Below are 15437 nucleotides of genomic sequence, written 5' to 3'. Positions count from 1 at the left end.
TTTAGAACGTACGTGCAAGTGCATAATGTGCATTAATCTTAAGTGAAGACTGAGTTTTTAACATACGTGAATAGTCAAGTAGCTACCACTTGTTTCACGATACAGAACGTTTCCAGTCCCCTGTAAGGTTTTTTCCATTGTCCCTTCTCATGTGGTTCAGATAAGTTGACTCATACAATATGTACTTTTGTGTCTGGCTTCTTACATTCTATAAATCTGTGAAATTTATTTTTGTTGCACATGTGCTAGTACTTCATTCTTTTTTATTGCTGCAGAGAATTTCACTGTATAAATGTACCACAGCTTATGTACATTCTTCTGTTGGTGGGCAATTGGGTTACTAGGTCTAGGTGGAGTTTTGAATAAATCTGTTATAAACATTTTTATTCTATTTTTGAATATATGCACTCATTTATATACCTACAAGGGGCATTATTAGGTCTCATGGTAGGTATATGTTAAGTTTCAGTTGAAATTACCAAGCAGTTTTCCACAGTTTTACACCATTTTTAGCTTCGTATCAGCAATACATGAAATTTGCTGTCACTCATCCATGTAGATTGCCAGTGTTTTCAGATTTTTAAATTTTAACTGTTTTGGTGGGTGATGTTAATGATGAATATCTTTTTTTAAAATTTTTATTTATTCATGAGAGAGACAGAGAGGCAGAGACACAGGCAGAGGGAGAAGCAGGCTCCCTGTGGGGAGCCTGATGCAGGACTTAATCCCAGGACCCTGAGATCATGACTTGAGTCAAAGACAGACACTTAACCACTCAGCCACCCAGGTGCCCCAGTGATGAATATCTTTGTGCATACTTCATGAGAGCAGCATCTCTGAGGATACAAAGAAATGGTTATTTGAAAGGAGATCATTCATTCTGCTATTCTGCATTTCTGGAGTATTTTTTCTTTAAAGCCCCATGCAGGACCTGAGCTTTGAATTTTTTTAGGATTAACAGAGCTGAGGTGATCTCATTCTTAATGGTTTTTTATAGCACTAATGTTATGTAATGATCATGAGCATGGATTCAGGAAGTGAAATTCTGTGATGCTGCTGTCTTGGTGTATACCTCAGTTTACTCCTCTGCAAGACAGCACCTAGCTTATAGTTATCACGAAGATGAAGAGAATTAACATACATCTATAGAACAATGCTTAGGCCAAAGTAAGTGCTAAAATATGTTATTCCTAAAATAAATTTCTATTTGCATGAAAGCATCCAAGAAGCGATTTTTACATTTTAACAGGTAATAAATGCAGGTCTCATCCCGAGGGAAATTGTATTTAAAGCAGAAAATGTCTTAATCTTCAAAGGTATAGCTTCATAAATAGGCATAAAGGCAATCAGAACATTCCTTACCCCCTAAATATCTGCTATCAGTATGTAATTTTGCCATTGGACCTGTGTTTTCTGTCTTTTTAGACTTTAATGTTAAAACACATGCTCCTTGGGAACAGATATTCTGAAGTTTTTGTTTTTTAAGATTTATTTATTTTAGAGAAAGAAAGTGACTATGAGCAGGAGGGGCAGAGGGAGAGGGAGAAAGAATCTCAAGCAGAATTCACACTGATCCCACAATCCTGAGATCATGACCTGAGCCAAACCCAAGAGTCGAATTTTTAACCAACTGCACCACCCAAGCACCCCAGGTCTATTCTGAAGCGTTCTTATCAGCAAAGCTTTAAAAGAAAAACTGACATCTGAGTGAGGACATAAAAAAGAGATAGAAAAGATTAGAGGGATACTAAAACAGCCTGCTTAGACCTTTATCTTTTTAAAAACGAAAGTGTTTAGAACAGATTTTATCCAGTTCTAAAGTAACTACTTGTTTTTCCATCCTTCTAGAAAAGATATATATCTATATAGAATAGTTAGGCTTTGAATAACATTCAGAAAGCTTTTTGAAAATACCTGGCTGTTGAGGCGCCTGGGTGGCTGTCCGTTAAGTGTCCGACTCCATTTATCACTTTCAATTATCAGTGGAAATCTTAACATAGAAATTATTTTCATACTAAATTTGATTACCCTGTGCTCAAAAAATGGAGGGAATGGGAAGCTACACCACTATAAAGCAGTGCTGTGAAACAGACTTCCAGGAAAGTGATTTTTTTTACGATTCTCTTTTTAAGTAATCTCGACACCAAACATTAGGCTTGAACTCACAACCCTGAGATCAAGAGTTGAGTGCTCTACTGAGCCAGGGGCCCCTGGGGAAGTGATTTTTAACAAGATACTCTTTAATAACTGAGTAACTAAACATGCTAAACTAGGTTGCAAGGTTTACCTCTTTTATCTTGAATTACACTCTATAGGAATTCTATAGGATAACTACTAGTAAAATTAGACAAGATGGATTAATTTTGGGTAAAGCTTTTTATATACCATTTATGAAAGCAAGCAAAGATCCCTTGACTCAGAGTACTTGTTTTCTGCTGTGGGTAATTGTATTTGCTCTTTAAATTTTATTAATTTTGTTTTAATTTTGTAAAGATTTTATTTATTTATTTGAGAGAGAGAAGGAGAATGCAGATGCAGAAAGAGAGAGAAAAGTAGAGAGCCTGATGTGGGAGCTCAATCCCAGAACCCTGAGATCATGAATTGAGCCGAAGTCACTTAACCAACTGAGCCATCCTGGCGCCCCTATTGTCTTCAGTTTTATTTATCTAAGTAATCTCTACACTCAACTGTGGGGCTCAAACACACGACTCCAAGATTAAGAGTCCCATGCTCTTCCAACTAAGCCCGCGAAACCACCCCTGCACTTTTTAAAAATTTTTTACTTAAACTCAATTGCCAACATATAGCATAACACCCAGTGCTCATCCCATTGGCTCTTTAAATGTTAAAGAAAAGTTTACTTTGGGACTTACATATATGCTTAACCCTTTTTTTTGCTTTGACTTTTGGCCCATGGATCTGACTCTAGCCAGGTTGATCTCCTTGTCATTCTCATAAGATGGACAGTGTTAGTGGGAGGACCTGGGAGAGGACAAATGTGCCTTATCTTTCCTGGAGATGAAGCAACAGTGTCCTAGTGTGAAGGTCATGCTATTCTCCCAAGTTCACAGGGCTTGCCATGGAAGAGGTGTTGGCTAGCAGCTAGCTGTAAAGGACATTGTTACCATCACAGGGCTGCAGGGGTGTCTGCTGTTGCTGGAGTTGTATTGAGGGCGTGCTATAGAAGGTACAAGTGGAAAGGAATATTAGAGATGCTTTCTTAAGCCAGTAATTTCTCCAGTGCAGTGATTATCTGTGGAAATTCAGGTTTCATTATGCACATGTGGTATTTGGTAAACAGAAATTTATATTTATCAATGATTATTTCTCTCCCTTAAGAATTGTTTTCATCCTGGAATGCCTGGGTGGCTCAGTGGGATCCGGCTCAGAGTGTGATCCCGGGATCCAGTATCGAATCCCACTTTGGGCTCCTTGTGAGGAGTCTGCTTCTCCCTCAGCCTGTGTCTCTGCCTCTCTCTCTCTCTCTCTCTGTGTGTGTCTCTCATGAATAAATAAATAAAATCTTTCAGCGCAGGTCATGATCTCAGGGTCCTGGGATTGAACCCCCGTTGGCACTCAGTGGGGAGTCTGCTTTTCTCCCTCTTCCTCTGCCCCTCCCTCTTCTTGGCCTCTGTCTTTATCTCTAAATAATAAATCTTTAAAGAAATGAAAATTAAAATACCTGGCTGTCTAACAACTGTTTTGGCCTTTAATCTCAGCTTTATCTGTTCACATGGGAAAGGGGAGGATGGTTTATAGAGTTAAAAGGGAGGAGTAAAAACGGAATAACCAAAAATAAAATTTGTCTATGCATGACCTGGCTACTTAAAAAAATTTTTTTTAATTTCCATTTTTGTAATCTCTAACTTCTGCTCAGCTTACTGACTTTGAAAGGAGTAAAAGGAATAACACATAGTTAGTCCCATAGCTCCTTTTCACTTTGCTTTGCCTCCCTCAAAATAGGTGGAATGCATGTACAGGAATTTATTTACTCAATAAATATATTGTAGTAAAGTGTTGATTTATACCCTATGCCTTCATAGGGTGTTCAATGTAGTAAGGAGGAAATAATGCTAGGTAATCATAAGTTTGGCAGCTCATAAAATAAAAGTATAATTTATTATCAGTATAACAGGCAAACCTAACCTAGTTGGTGGAAGAGGGTTAGTGGAAAGCTTCAGGAGGAAACACATTACAACTTGGATCTGAATGATTATATTAGCTAGTGGGAGAGGAGATAGGTTGTCTTCCAGGGAAGGAACAGCATTTGACTTTTCTAAATTGGAAAAAAGCATGGCAGTGGGAACTGAGTTCTTACTTGAAATGGAGAAGAGACACAAATTGCCAATTCTTAACTAATGCATTTTAATTACAATTTTGTAGGTAATTTCTGGGCAGAAGCTCACACGATTGTTTACACCAAATCAGATATTACCAAGTGAATGCTTAAGTTGCCTTGTGGAACTACTTGAAGACCCAAGCATAAGTGCACCACTGCTCTTAAGTATCATCAGCTTGCTGTCTCAACTCGGTAATGTATTTAGTTTCTCTTTTTCACTTTTTAGAAGATGTTGCATTTAATACTTTTTGAAGGGCAGATTTAGTTATAGTATCTTTTGGTAAATGATTCACATTCAAAAGATTTCTTCATCAAAAAAAAAAGATTTCTTCATCACAGGACCTTTCAGAACTTTATGCACTGTGGATCCCTTGTAAAGAAAATATTATTGTATATATCTTTTCTTAAAATGATCAGAACAGAGAATCTGAAGCATAGCAAAGGTCTACAGAAAAAGAATGCATCTTGGGAAGTACTGGCCTACTTTTTTTAATTAAAAAAATACATTCACATAATGCCTGTACTAAATACATCACTCAGAAAAGTCATAGCTAGTGATTAAAAAAAAAAATCAGGCAATTTTGATAGACTATACTGAACTCAGAGCTATGGGTAAAAACACATTTTTCTACTTATTTCTATCTTTAGTTTTTAAATTTTTATGTCATGGGTCCTTTTTTCTTGATATATGCTTGAGAGTGGAAGGGAAATAATTCTGTGTGTGATTATAAAATTAATGCATGCTTATAAAAAAAATCCCAGTGATCCATAAATAATACCATAGACCAACATGTCCAGTGGAACTTTCTGTGATGATGGAAATGTCCTACATGTGTATTGTCCACATAGGGCTATTGAGCATTTGTAGTGTGAGTAGTAATTGAAGAACTAATTCTTTTAATATTTATTTAAATTTAAATAGTCACTGTGGCGTAGCATCTACCAACTTAGCACAGATACACAGTAAAATAGAAGGAGTCTTTACTCATCACCACCAACCCTCATTTCCTCTTCAGTAGATAATATTTCTTAATGGTTTGATAGTTGTTTTTCTAGATCTTTTTCTATGCCATAACAAATAATTTTAAAACTTACTTGATTAGGTTTTTTTTTTTTTTCAAGTTTTTATTTATTTGAGAAAGAGCATGCAGGTGCACACACAAGGGGAGGCAGGGGCAGCAGGAAAAGGAGAAGCAGACTCCCCACTGAGCAGGGATCCAGGCTTGGACTCCAAACTCCGAAGATTCCAGGCTCCAACTCTGGGCTTTCTTGATTCCAGTACCTTGAGACCATGACCTGAGCTGGAAGCAGCTGCTTAACCAACTGAGCCACCCAAGCGCCCAATTAACAAATAGTTTTGATTGTTCTTTTAAAAAGTGGTTTGCGGGCAGCCCCGGTGACTCAGCGGTTTAGCGCCACCTTCAGCCCAGGGCATGATCCTGGAGACTTGGGATCGAGTCCCGCATCAGGTTCCCTGCATGGAGCCTGCTTCTCCCTCTGTCTGTGTCTCTGCCGCTCTCTCTCTCTGTGTCTCTCATGAATAAATAAATAAAATTAAAAACAAAAACAAAAACTCTTAAAAAATAAAAATTAAAATACAATAAAAAATGGTTTGCAGAGCATCAGATTTTTTTTCATTTAGCATATGTTAGCTATCTTTCCATATTGGTGTCTTTTTAATAGCTGCCATGTACCATATTGCAGAATACTATAATTTATTTAACCACTTTCCTAATGGTGGGTACTTATGTATGCTCTTTTTTGAGTTTTTGCTGTCAGAATCAATACATTTTTATGTGGTTTTGCTCAAATGTTAGTGTATTTCTGTTGCATTAATTTTCAGTTTTCAGGTCATTTTTCAATTTGATAGCCATTACTAAATCACTTTCCAAAAATGTTATGCTAATTTTAACATCCACCAACCTTTTGTATGAGAATGGCAGTCATTTTCAACATTTAAATGTTAGAATTTTTTTTTTATTTTTTAGTTAACAACCTTTTATTCTTTAGAGCAGTTTTAAATTACAAAAGAATTGAGATAATTTTTAACCGCAAAACTTCTACAAATATGTAGGGCAAGTTTTCTTCCTTTAATTTAGTCTACATAGAAAAATCATTTGTTTATTGACAAAAAAGGAAAAGCTCATACTTCTCTCTTCCCATTCCCAGCTTATATTATTTCTGTGATTAAACTTCTGAATTGGAAGGTAATTAAAATTAAATAGCCATATTGTATTTGTATGTATGTTACATAATAAATGTAACATGAAATTTAAGATTATCTTTTATCCATGAAGACCATATATAAAAATGATGTTTGATGCCATTTTATCTTAACTTACAGCTGTAGACCATGAAACCAGAGACTGTCTTCAGAATACCTATAATCTGAATAGCGTGCTGGCAGGAGTGGTTTGTCGAAGCAGCACTTGCCATAGTGATTCAGTGTTTTTGCAGGTATACACACCTACACAGTACTCTTCACTGAATACTTGTTTTTCCTTCTTTATTTGCAGATCAGAATTGACGGTATGTATTGTAAGTGGCTAATTTACAGTATACATGCTCACATAATCCTGCATGAATAGGACAGTTCTTGCCATTAATAAATTTAAGAGCTGGTTCATTACACATGTATTACTATTTAAAAGTTTCTAGAGAAGGGAAGCTTACCACATCTAGCATTATTTTTGAATTAAAGCAAATCTACATTATAACCACTTTGATAGACTTATATAAACACAGATGTCAACATTTGGAGATGTAAGCTATTTTTATTAAAATTGCAAATTGAGTTGGCATCTAGTCGCCGTCTGTTGAGGAAACATTCTACAAAAAATTAAAGCTATAGATTTAGTCTTGTTTAACATAGACTTGAAGCTCGCATACAGATAAGTTGTTGAACCTAAAATGCCATCAGTTACAAGAACAGAAAGCATCGGCAATTAAACTGATGTGGTTTTAAAGATGACAAAATATGAAAAAATGTATCTTAGAATTCATGGAATGTGTATATGTTTTAGTCTGCATATATGTTTAAGATGGTTAAGTGAACCAGGTTGATGACAAGATGCTCTGTTTGAGATAGACTGTATAGAAATGTGTGGAATCAGGAGATGAACTCTAAAATTCTTAGTAATGTCATTACTTTATGTTTAAAAAAACAGAACCATTTTAAGAAATACAGGAGTTTCTGCTCTAAACTCTGCTTCCTAAAGTTGTGAAATGCTCCAAATATGCCTAGGAGTCCATTCTTATAAACATGCGATATGTTTATATTTATAAGTATTTTCTTATTCTCAGTGCATTCAACTTCTGCAGAGATTAACATACAACGTCAAAATTTTCAATTCTGGTGCCAATATAGATGAATTAATTACCTTCCTGATAGATCATATGTGAGTATGCAACCAAACGTAACCAAGTATGCTGTTGATTTATTCTTAAACTAAAACCATGTAATAGTTCAATTTTTCTGAGGTAATATTTTCCAATTTTTTAAATTGAGACTCTAATTCTTGTTCACTCCTTTTAGATGAGTTCAGGAATCAAATGGTGTAAAGCAGCTTTAATTTTCATAACAATTTATGAAATGAATTGATTTGAACAGAAAAAACTTGAAATTGAATATTTTATGCTTATGTTTAATGTCAATAATAATGTCAATAATGTCAATGCTCATTCTGACAATTGTTTTCATATTTCTGTGCTATATTTTAATATCATTTAGTTTCAAAATATGAAATGGTCAGTACTATTCAAAACTTGTCTGTCTTCACATGTTAATCATTTTTGCATATAAAAAGTTTAAGTGTAATTTACTATAGAGTTAGAATGAACTTAATGCTTTTATCTTTTATTATCTTCCTTAAAACAACAGTCAGTCTTCTGAAGATGAGTTAACAATGCCTTGTCTAGGATTATTGGCAAATCTTTGTCGTTACAATCTTTCTGTTCAAACATACATAAAGACATTGGTAAGTTTTGCATAAAATCTTTCTTTCTTGTTTGTGGTGGGTTCTGTGCTTAAAGAAAATTGTATATGTTTTTCTTTAAAATAAGAATTTTCACGTCTCATCCAGCTGATTCATCACAGTTAAGGAACAGATTGACACATGATTAATTTGAAGTATTCTAACCTTTGCACATGTTGTATTTAAGATTATAAGTATTGATAAAAATGTTGAGTACTGAAAGTTTCCCTTCTCCGTAGCATCCCATTATTTTTTATATTGAATAACACAAGAAATATTAAATTATTTTGTGCTAATAGAAAGGATACACATCACTGGCAATCCCATTTACCTCATTTCTTAAATTTCCGCAAAATCAATGGCAACTCTACCAGAAAGATCCATGAATAAATGACTAGCAACAACTATTAGCTCTTATAGTGAGTGAAGACACAAAGGAGGCTAACTGAACCACTGTTAGAAATGTTAAATCAAGAAAGTTCATTGATTCTTTAGGGTACTTTGTGAACAATTCCCCTGCTATTCAGTATTCAGTGTTACCTATTTAAGTTAAACAATATCTCATTTGTTCATGTGCTGGAGGTACTTTGGAGATGGAAGTTATCTTGAGCCATGAAATATTTGGGAAAGGTAAACATTTGCTCACATTCCCATATCTAAACAGCTTTCCCTTAAGATTGTACCTGTTTTTACTACTATAAAAGCAATATGTAAAATATACCATCTTGCTCCTTGAATAATCTCTTAAATTGGTAAATAACGTATAGTAAAACTTTACCTACTCTGTGAGATACACTTTCTAAACCAAAATATAAAACTGATAGTGTTTATTCTAATGTATTTTTAAATTTTTTTCTTTTTCAGAATAATGTGAAATCTTTTTATCGAACTCTTATAAGCTTCCTGGCCCATAGTAGTTTAACTGTGGTTGTGTTTGCACTTTCAATATTATCCAGTTTGACATTAAATGAAGAGGTTGGGGAAAAGGTAAATATGTTTTTTTTAAATTATCTTTGAAAATAATTCTGAAGTTTATATTCTCTGATATTTTAAAAGTCATTGAGACTTTGTTAAGCTTAGAATGGTGTCAACTTAAAAATTTTTTGTATAATATACTTCTCCTGATTTGTTTTTAAGCTGTTCCATGCTCGAAACATTCATCAAACTTTTCAGCTAATATTTAATATTCTCATAAATGGTGATGGCACACTAACTAGAAAGTATTCAGTTGATTTATTGATGGATCTCCTTAAGAATCCTAAAATTGCTGATTATCTTACCAGGTACGGCTCTTAAGACTCGTCTTTTCTTCCTTTGCAATGAACCTTGAAGTATGTTTGTGATTATAAAACTGCCTTTTCAGATTTAGTAAACTTGGATTCTACTAAGGAACAAGAGACTAAATTGAAATGTTTTGATAGACTTTGTTCCTTTTTTTCCTTTTTTTTTTTTTTTTTTTTGCTTTGCTGGCCTAAAATGTATGAGTATAATAATAATGTGGAGGGTGTGAGGGAAGTGTTTCAGTCTTTGTCTTAGGTAAATAAGGTTGTATCACTCTCTAAAATGTATGCTTCTTAATTAATTTTTTTAGTGCCAGTTTTAAATCTTGAACATTCCAGTTTTTGGAAAATATTGTTTTTATAGGAACATTCATGTCAGTATGTTTGTCTTTTCTTATTTGCATAAAATGGATTGCATTTTCTTTGTTATGTGCCTCTGTTGTGTCGTAAGATAAAATGAGAACACATGTTTATGTACCCATTCTGTCTCATTGGCATTTCATGTGATCATTTATCTTTTGAGAACATTTAGCAACTTTTCCATAGAGCTTGTGACCTTATTTATTTATTTATTTTGAGAGAGAGAGAGGGAAAGGAGAGAGAGGGTACTAGCAGGCTCCACACACCCAGCATGGAGCCCAAAGGTCTCACAATCAGGAGATCAGGATCTGCCAAATTCAAGAGACAGATGCTTAACTGATAGAACCACCCTGGTACCCCTGGCCTTTTTATATCTTTAAGTTAAATTTTCCCAGTGCCTCAGCTGCTTTGTGATTACAGGTTAGGAAATTGTATAGAAATTGCTTCAATTAATCATTCACAAATGAGAAGACAGTTATGGAGCCCTTACAGTGGTCGAGTATCAGGGAAGGTAGGGCCTTTAGCAGAGGCAGGAATTTGAAGACACAGCCCCAAATCTTTGAGGATCATAGAATCCAGAAATTGTACAAAGACATAGTCCCTAATTTTAAGGAACGTATAATGTAGACATTAACAAAACAAAAGCTAACCACTAGGGCAAGGTTGACCAGTACCCATATGGTTAACTGATATTTTACAGAACCAAGAAGCATTCACATTAGCAATGAAGAATAGTCAGAAAAAAGGCAGGCAGGGCAAGGGGCCCCACCCTGAGAGGAAAGGATTTTACACCACCTTGGAAGGAGCCCTCTACCCTTTCCCACATGATAGGTAGATGACAAAAACTGACTGGGTGACAGGTGCAGGGAGGGTTAATCAGATTAAAACCAAGCCCATAAAAAACCATAGACTTAGAAAGTCTGGTGGCAACTCTCTCAGGTCCCCTCCCTCTTCAGGAGCTTTGTACTATCACTCAGTAAACTTGCTTTGCTGCCCACCTGTCTGGTCTACCTCTTCATCCTTCAAAACAGCATGACCAAGAACCACAGGCATTAAAGGAAAAGAAATCCTGCAACATTAGCATTTCATTTTTTCCTTCTTAAGCATAGGTGGATAAGAAAATGTTCTTCCAGAGTGTCCTTCCTTTACTTGTCCTCTCTTTGTCTGTTCCAAGAGTTCTCCCAGTATACTCTCGTGTGATATCCATTCTGGCCACCAAATTGTGCTTATTGAGCAACTTCTAAATACATAGGATATACCTCTGCAGAAGGACCAAAGTATAATCTGATTTAGCATTAGTAAGTGGTTGCTTAATCACTTCTATAAATCTCTCAGTTCCATTATCTGTTTTCTTTTTATCTAGCCTAGAACTCTGGAAAGGAAATTATGTTTGTGTTTTCTTCTTATTTATTTGCTATACCATTTAGTGAAATATTCCTGAATCTGTTCCAAAGTCTAATTTAATGGCTATGTTCCTAATCAAAACCTGAGAAAATCACACTTTATGAATTTGTATCCTACATATTCACTACATCTAACTTTATCTGGGCAGCACTTCTCATATTTATTCCCAGCTTTCTTTCTCATTTCCTACAGTGGCCCTTCAAATATTTACCACTTTCCTCTTGCCACTTTTCCCTCAGAAGATGAACTCATCTTTGTTTCACAGAAAAAACAAAAACTGAATCCCATCTAATTGGAGTTCTTTTGAATTTTTGCTCTTGAACCAAGTTACTTGTGTTTATACCAATTTGTACTTAGTGTCATCCTGTTTTGCTCATAAATGCATCCTTTTATGCATTAAATCTCATGTCCTATTTTTTTTTGACTATCTTTTGTTTCTTCAATGGCTCCCATTCCATTGACTCCCTTCACTTATATTCGACTTTCAACATTTCCTTCAATCATATATCCCTTCTAAAATCTGTGATCTCCCATTGCACTCAAGGTGAATATCCAAATTCTCCATGTAGTGATCCAAAATCTGGTTTCTGGGTACCTCTCAGCTCTGTTTCTTTACATTTTCTTATTTACTTTTGTCTAATCACTTCAGACAATAAATAGAATCTCCAGCTTGTTAGAACCTTTTGTGTACCCATGTGCTATTCCCTCTGAAGTACTTATGCGGAGAGCTGGAATACTTTGACCTTTATATGCCTAACTCCTATTTATTTTTAAGACTCAAGTCTGGGAAACCTCATCTGACCAGGCCTGCCACTCCAAGTCTGGATTCAATATTCATCCTCCTAGCATCCTATACATTTCTCCGTTATAGTGTTGTATTTTACATTATACAATAGCCTATGTTTCTGCCTTTATTCTTAGACTGTTAGCTCTCTCACAGAGCATCATTCTCCCAAACACAGGATGCGCCAGTCACATAGACTGAAATGTGTGTGGTACCACTAGTACCTCTTAGACTTATCCAACATAGGGCTCTGCATCTTATCTCTGTATCTTCAGAGCCTGATAAAATGCCTAGCGGTTATAAGCACTTTATAAATAGATAGCTGCCTAATTTATTAGAATATTCCATGTTCTTTGAATTTTTACAAACTGAACATAGCTTTAAAAAAACTGAAGTACAAAAAAAAAAACTGAAGTACTGAAAGTTTCAATGATTTATTTATTGCCACATTAATCATTTTTTTCACTGTTCAATGAATAACTGTATACATAGATACATATATGGTGAAATGTTTTAACTATAAGTTTTGCAAGAACTTCTATATCAGAAGCTCGATATAGGTGAAAGAAAATACACTTAAATTTTATATTTATTTTGTATATAAATCTTTTTGATGCATTAAGTTCATAGTTATTTGATGTATATTTTTATTTTAAACTTAGGTATGAGCACTTTTCTTCATGTCTTAGTCAAGTATTAGGTCTTCTCAATGGAAAGGATCCTGATTCTTCTTCAAAGGTTTGTAAAAACAGGACTGTGTTTTAAATGTTTGAAAATTATAATGTGCAGAAAAATCTTAAGTGTACAGCTCTCTGAATTTTTACAAACTGTACACAGACATAACCATTATCTAGATGAGAAAATACAGCATTGCCAGTACTCTAGAACCCTTCTCAAATCTTCATTCACTGGTGCAATCCCCTTGGAAAATTGTTTCACAGTGCCTAGTGAATATATGTATACCCTGTGACATCGCAACTCTACTCCTAAACTACATAGCCAAGAGAGACATGTCCATAAGCTCATCAAAAGAACATGTAGAAAATGTTAAATAGAAAAATGTAGTTTTATAAATAATACTATTTTCTGATTTTTAAAAATGTCAGATGCGTAGGGGATAAATCCACAAAACACATACAAGGTCTCTACTCTGAAATTACAAAATATTGAGAAAGACCATATCATTCAAAAAAATTATTGGCATCTCTTTGCCTACCCACCACCTTTGTACTAGTGATTGATTTGTTTGTGTTTGTACATTATACTTAAGGAAGACATGTATATGAGAAGGTATTTTATGGATATTATATGGATATAACATGTCTCTGATAAGAGAAAAGAGACACTGATAACATTGCTTGCCTTCAGGGAGCATAGCTAGAGATCAGATTGCTTTGTTTAGCCATTGAACCAAGTAAATACATAACCCATTCAAAAATAAGTAATTTATATTTAAAAATGAATAAATCAAAGATTATCATGTTACATAGTAAATGCTAATGGACTGAACTCTGTTAAAATCAAATGGTATCAAGTTGATCAAAACACAAATCCCAATTACGTGTCATTTACAAAAATACAGATGAAGGTAGAAAATAAGTGGATAGGCAAAGAGATGCCAATAATTTTTTTTTAATGATAGGTTGGTAGTGTATGAAGTGAGATAGAATTTAATTTAGCTAATAAACAGGTTGTGGGATGTTATGTAATGTTATAAAGGCCCAATTAATGAGGTAAAGAAATGAAGTAGAATAGAGGAGCTAACCAGTATGCCAACAGTGTACAATGTGGAAATAGCCATACCTAATGTTTTAAAGCATGGGGATGCCACTTTTCAATATTATCCTGAAGTATGCTTTATAGGAATTCTTGAATCTCAAGCATGATAGCAAGTGTCTGTAGTTCCTAATTTATTTTGATTTTAAAAACAAAATATATCTGTGCTTTAAAAAAAAAATTACTATAGAAGACATATGATATTAGTTGAAGTTGCCCTCCTTTCTTTGGCTTTCACAATCCTTATTAGGAGTAACCACCATTAACAAATTTATTTGTAACTTTATAGTACCTAATCCCATATTTTGAAAAATAATGAAAGAAAAATTGGAAGCTGTCTTTAATTTTTAGAGTATTTTTTTAAAATATGTGTCCTTTTCAACTTCATCATTTGGTTGCTTTGTACATGAAAGGCCAATGAAATTGACATTTAACGAAGACTTTATATTGCACAGGTTTTAGAATTACTTCTTGCCTTCTGTTCAGTGACTCAGCTGCGCCACGTGCTCACTCAGATGATATTTGAACAGTCTCCATCTGGCAACACCATTCTGGGAAGCCGTTCTAAATGTTTAGAACCTACTGTGGCTCTACTGCGTTGGTCAAACCAACCTCTGGACAGATCAGAAAACTGTTCTCTTCTAGCCTTAGAGTTGTTCAAGGAAATATTTGAGGTAATATAACGATAGACAAATTGACTTTCCCATTTTTATGATCCTCAGTGAACAGTTTACGTTCATAAACATCCATGATATATTTCTAATTGTTTATACACCTTAGGAAAACTTTTAGCAAACCCCCTACCATTCAGCTACTGAATTTTCTTTGGGGCAAAGTCAGGAACATTAATGTTTTCTTTTTTGGAACTGAATAGCTTATATATACTCCTTTCAGTGTAATAAGTAAAGATATTAGCTGAGATTTGTACAGTTTGTTGCTGACTGTACTTCTTGCAGTAGTCATGCTTCTCCATCTTGGTAGATACTGTTTATGGTCTTTATTAACCTTTTGAGTGGATTAATATAGGAACATTGGATTCAGTTACTCAGATGGAGTGGAAAATACCAGAAAATACCAGACACTGCTAGACACTTAGGATACAAAATTTCTTTCCCTAGAGGCCATTACATTCTGGTAGATTCTACTGTCTAGGTTATTTAGCATTTTCTACTGTTGTCCCTATTTTTTATACCTACTCTGCCTACTATAGTATTTTCCTACAGTATTTCCCCTCATAACTGGATCCTGTGCACAAACAAAAATGCGTATCAGTGGTTAAATATATTTGTCAAAGATGATGCACAAATTACTCTATGTTTTATGTTGGTCTTGACTGTTGATCATTTAAAAAACTGAGGGACACCTGGGTGGCTCAATCAGTTAAGTGTCTGAATTTAGCTCCAGTCATGATCTTAGGGTCCTGGTATCGAACTCCAAGTCGGTCTCCCTATTCGGCAAAGAGCCTGCCTCTATTTGCCTTTCCCCTAGTTCATGATTGCTCTTTCTCTCTCTCTCTCTAA

The 15437-nt window shown here is 34.7% G+C and overlaps 1 protein-coding gene across 1 annotated transcript in view; it reads left to right on the top strand.

Moving 5' to 3' along the window:
- CIP2A (cellular inhibitor of PP2A) overlaps positions 1 to 15437 on the top strand; it is a 34659-nt gene that overhangs the window by 1972 nt on the left and 17250 nt on the right. Inside the window, exons 2-9 of the mRNA XM_025478303.3 lie at positions 4384 to 4531; positions 6684 to 6796; positions 7643 to 7737; positions 8220 to 8316; positions 9178 to 9300; positions 9451 to 9596; positions 12804 to 12879; positions 14373 to 14591. Coding sequence (XP_025334088.1) covers positions 4384 to 4531; positions 6684 to 6796; positions 7643 to 7737; positions 8220 to 8316; positions 9178 to 9300; positions 9451 to 9596; positions 12804 to 12879; positions 14373 to 14591 — 1017 coding nt within the window. The remainder of the gene's footprint in view (positions 1 to 4383; positions 4532 to 6683; positions 6797 to 7642; positions 7738 to 8219; positions 8317 to 9177; positions 9301 to 9450; positions 9597 to 12803; positions 12880 to 14372; positions 14592 to 15437) is intronic.

The sequence above is a fragment of the Canis lupus genome, chromosome 33 (genome assembly GCF_003254725.2).
Source record: "Canis lupus dingo isolate Sandy chromosome 33, ASM325472v2, whole genome shotgun sequence".
NCBI classification, from domain to species: Eukaryota; Metazoa; Chordata; class Mammalia; order Carnivora; family Canidae; genus Canis; species Canis lupus.
The sequence above is the reverse complement of the archived record's forward strand: the minus strand, read 5'-3'. Positions and strand labels throughout refer to the sequence as shown.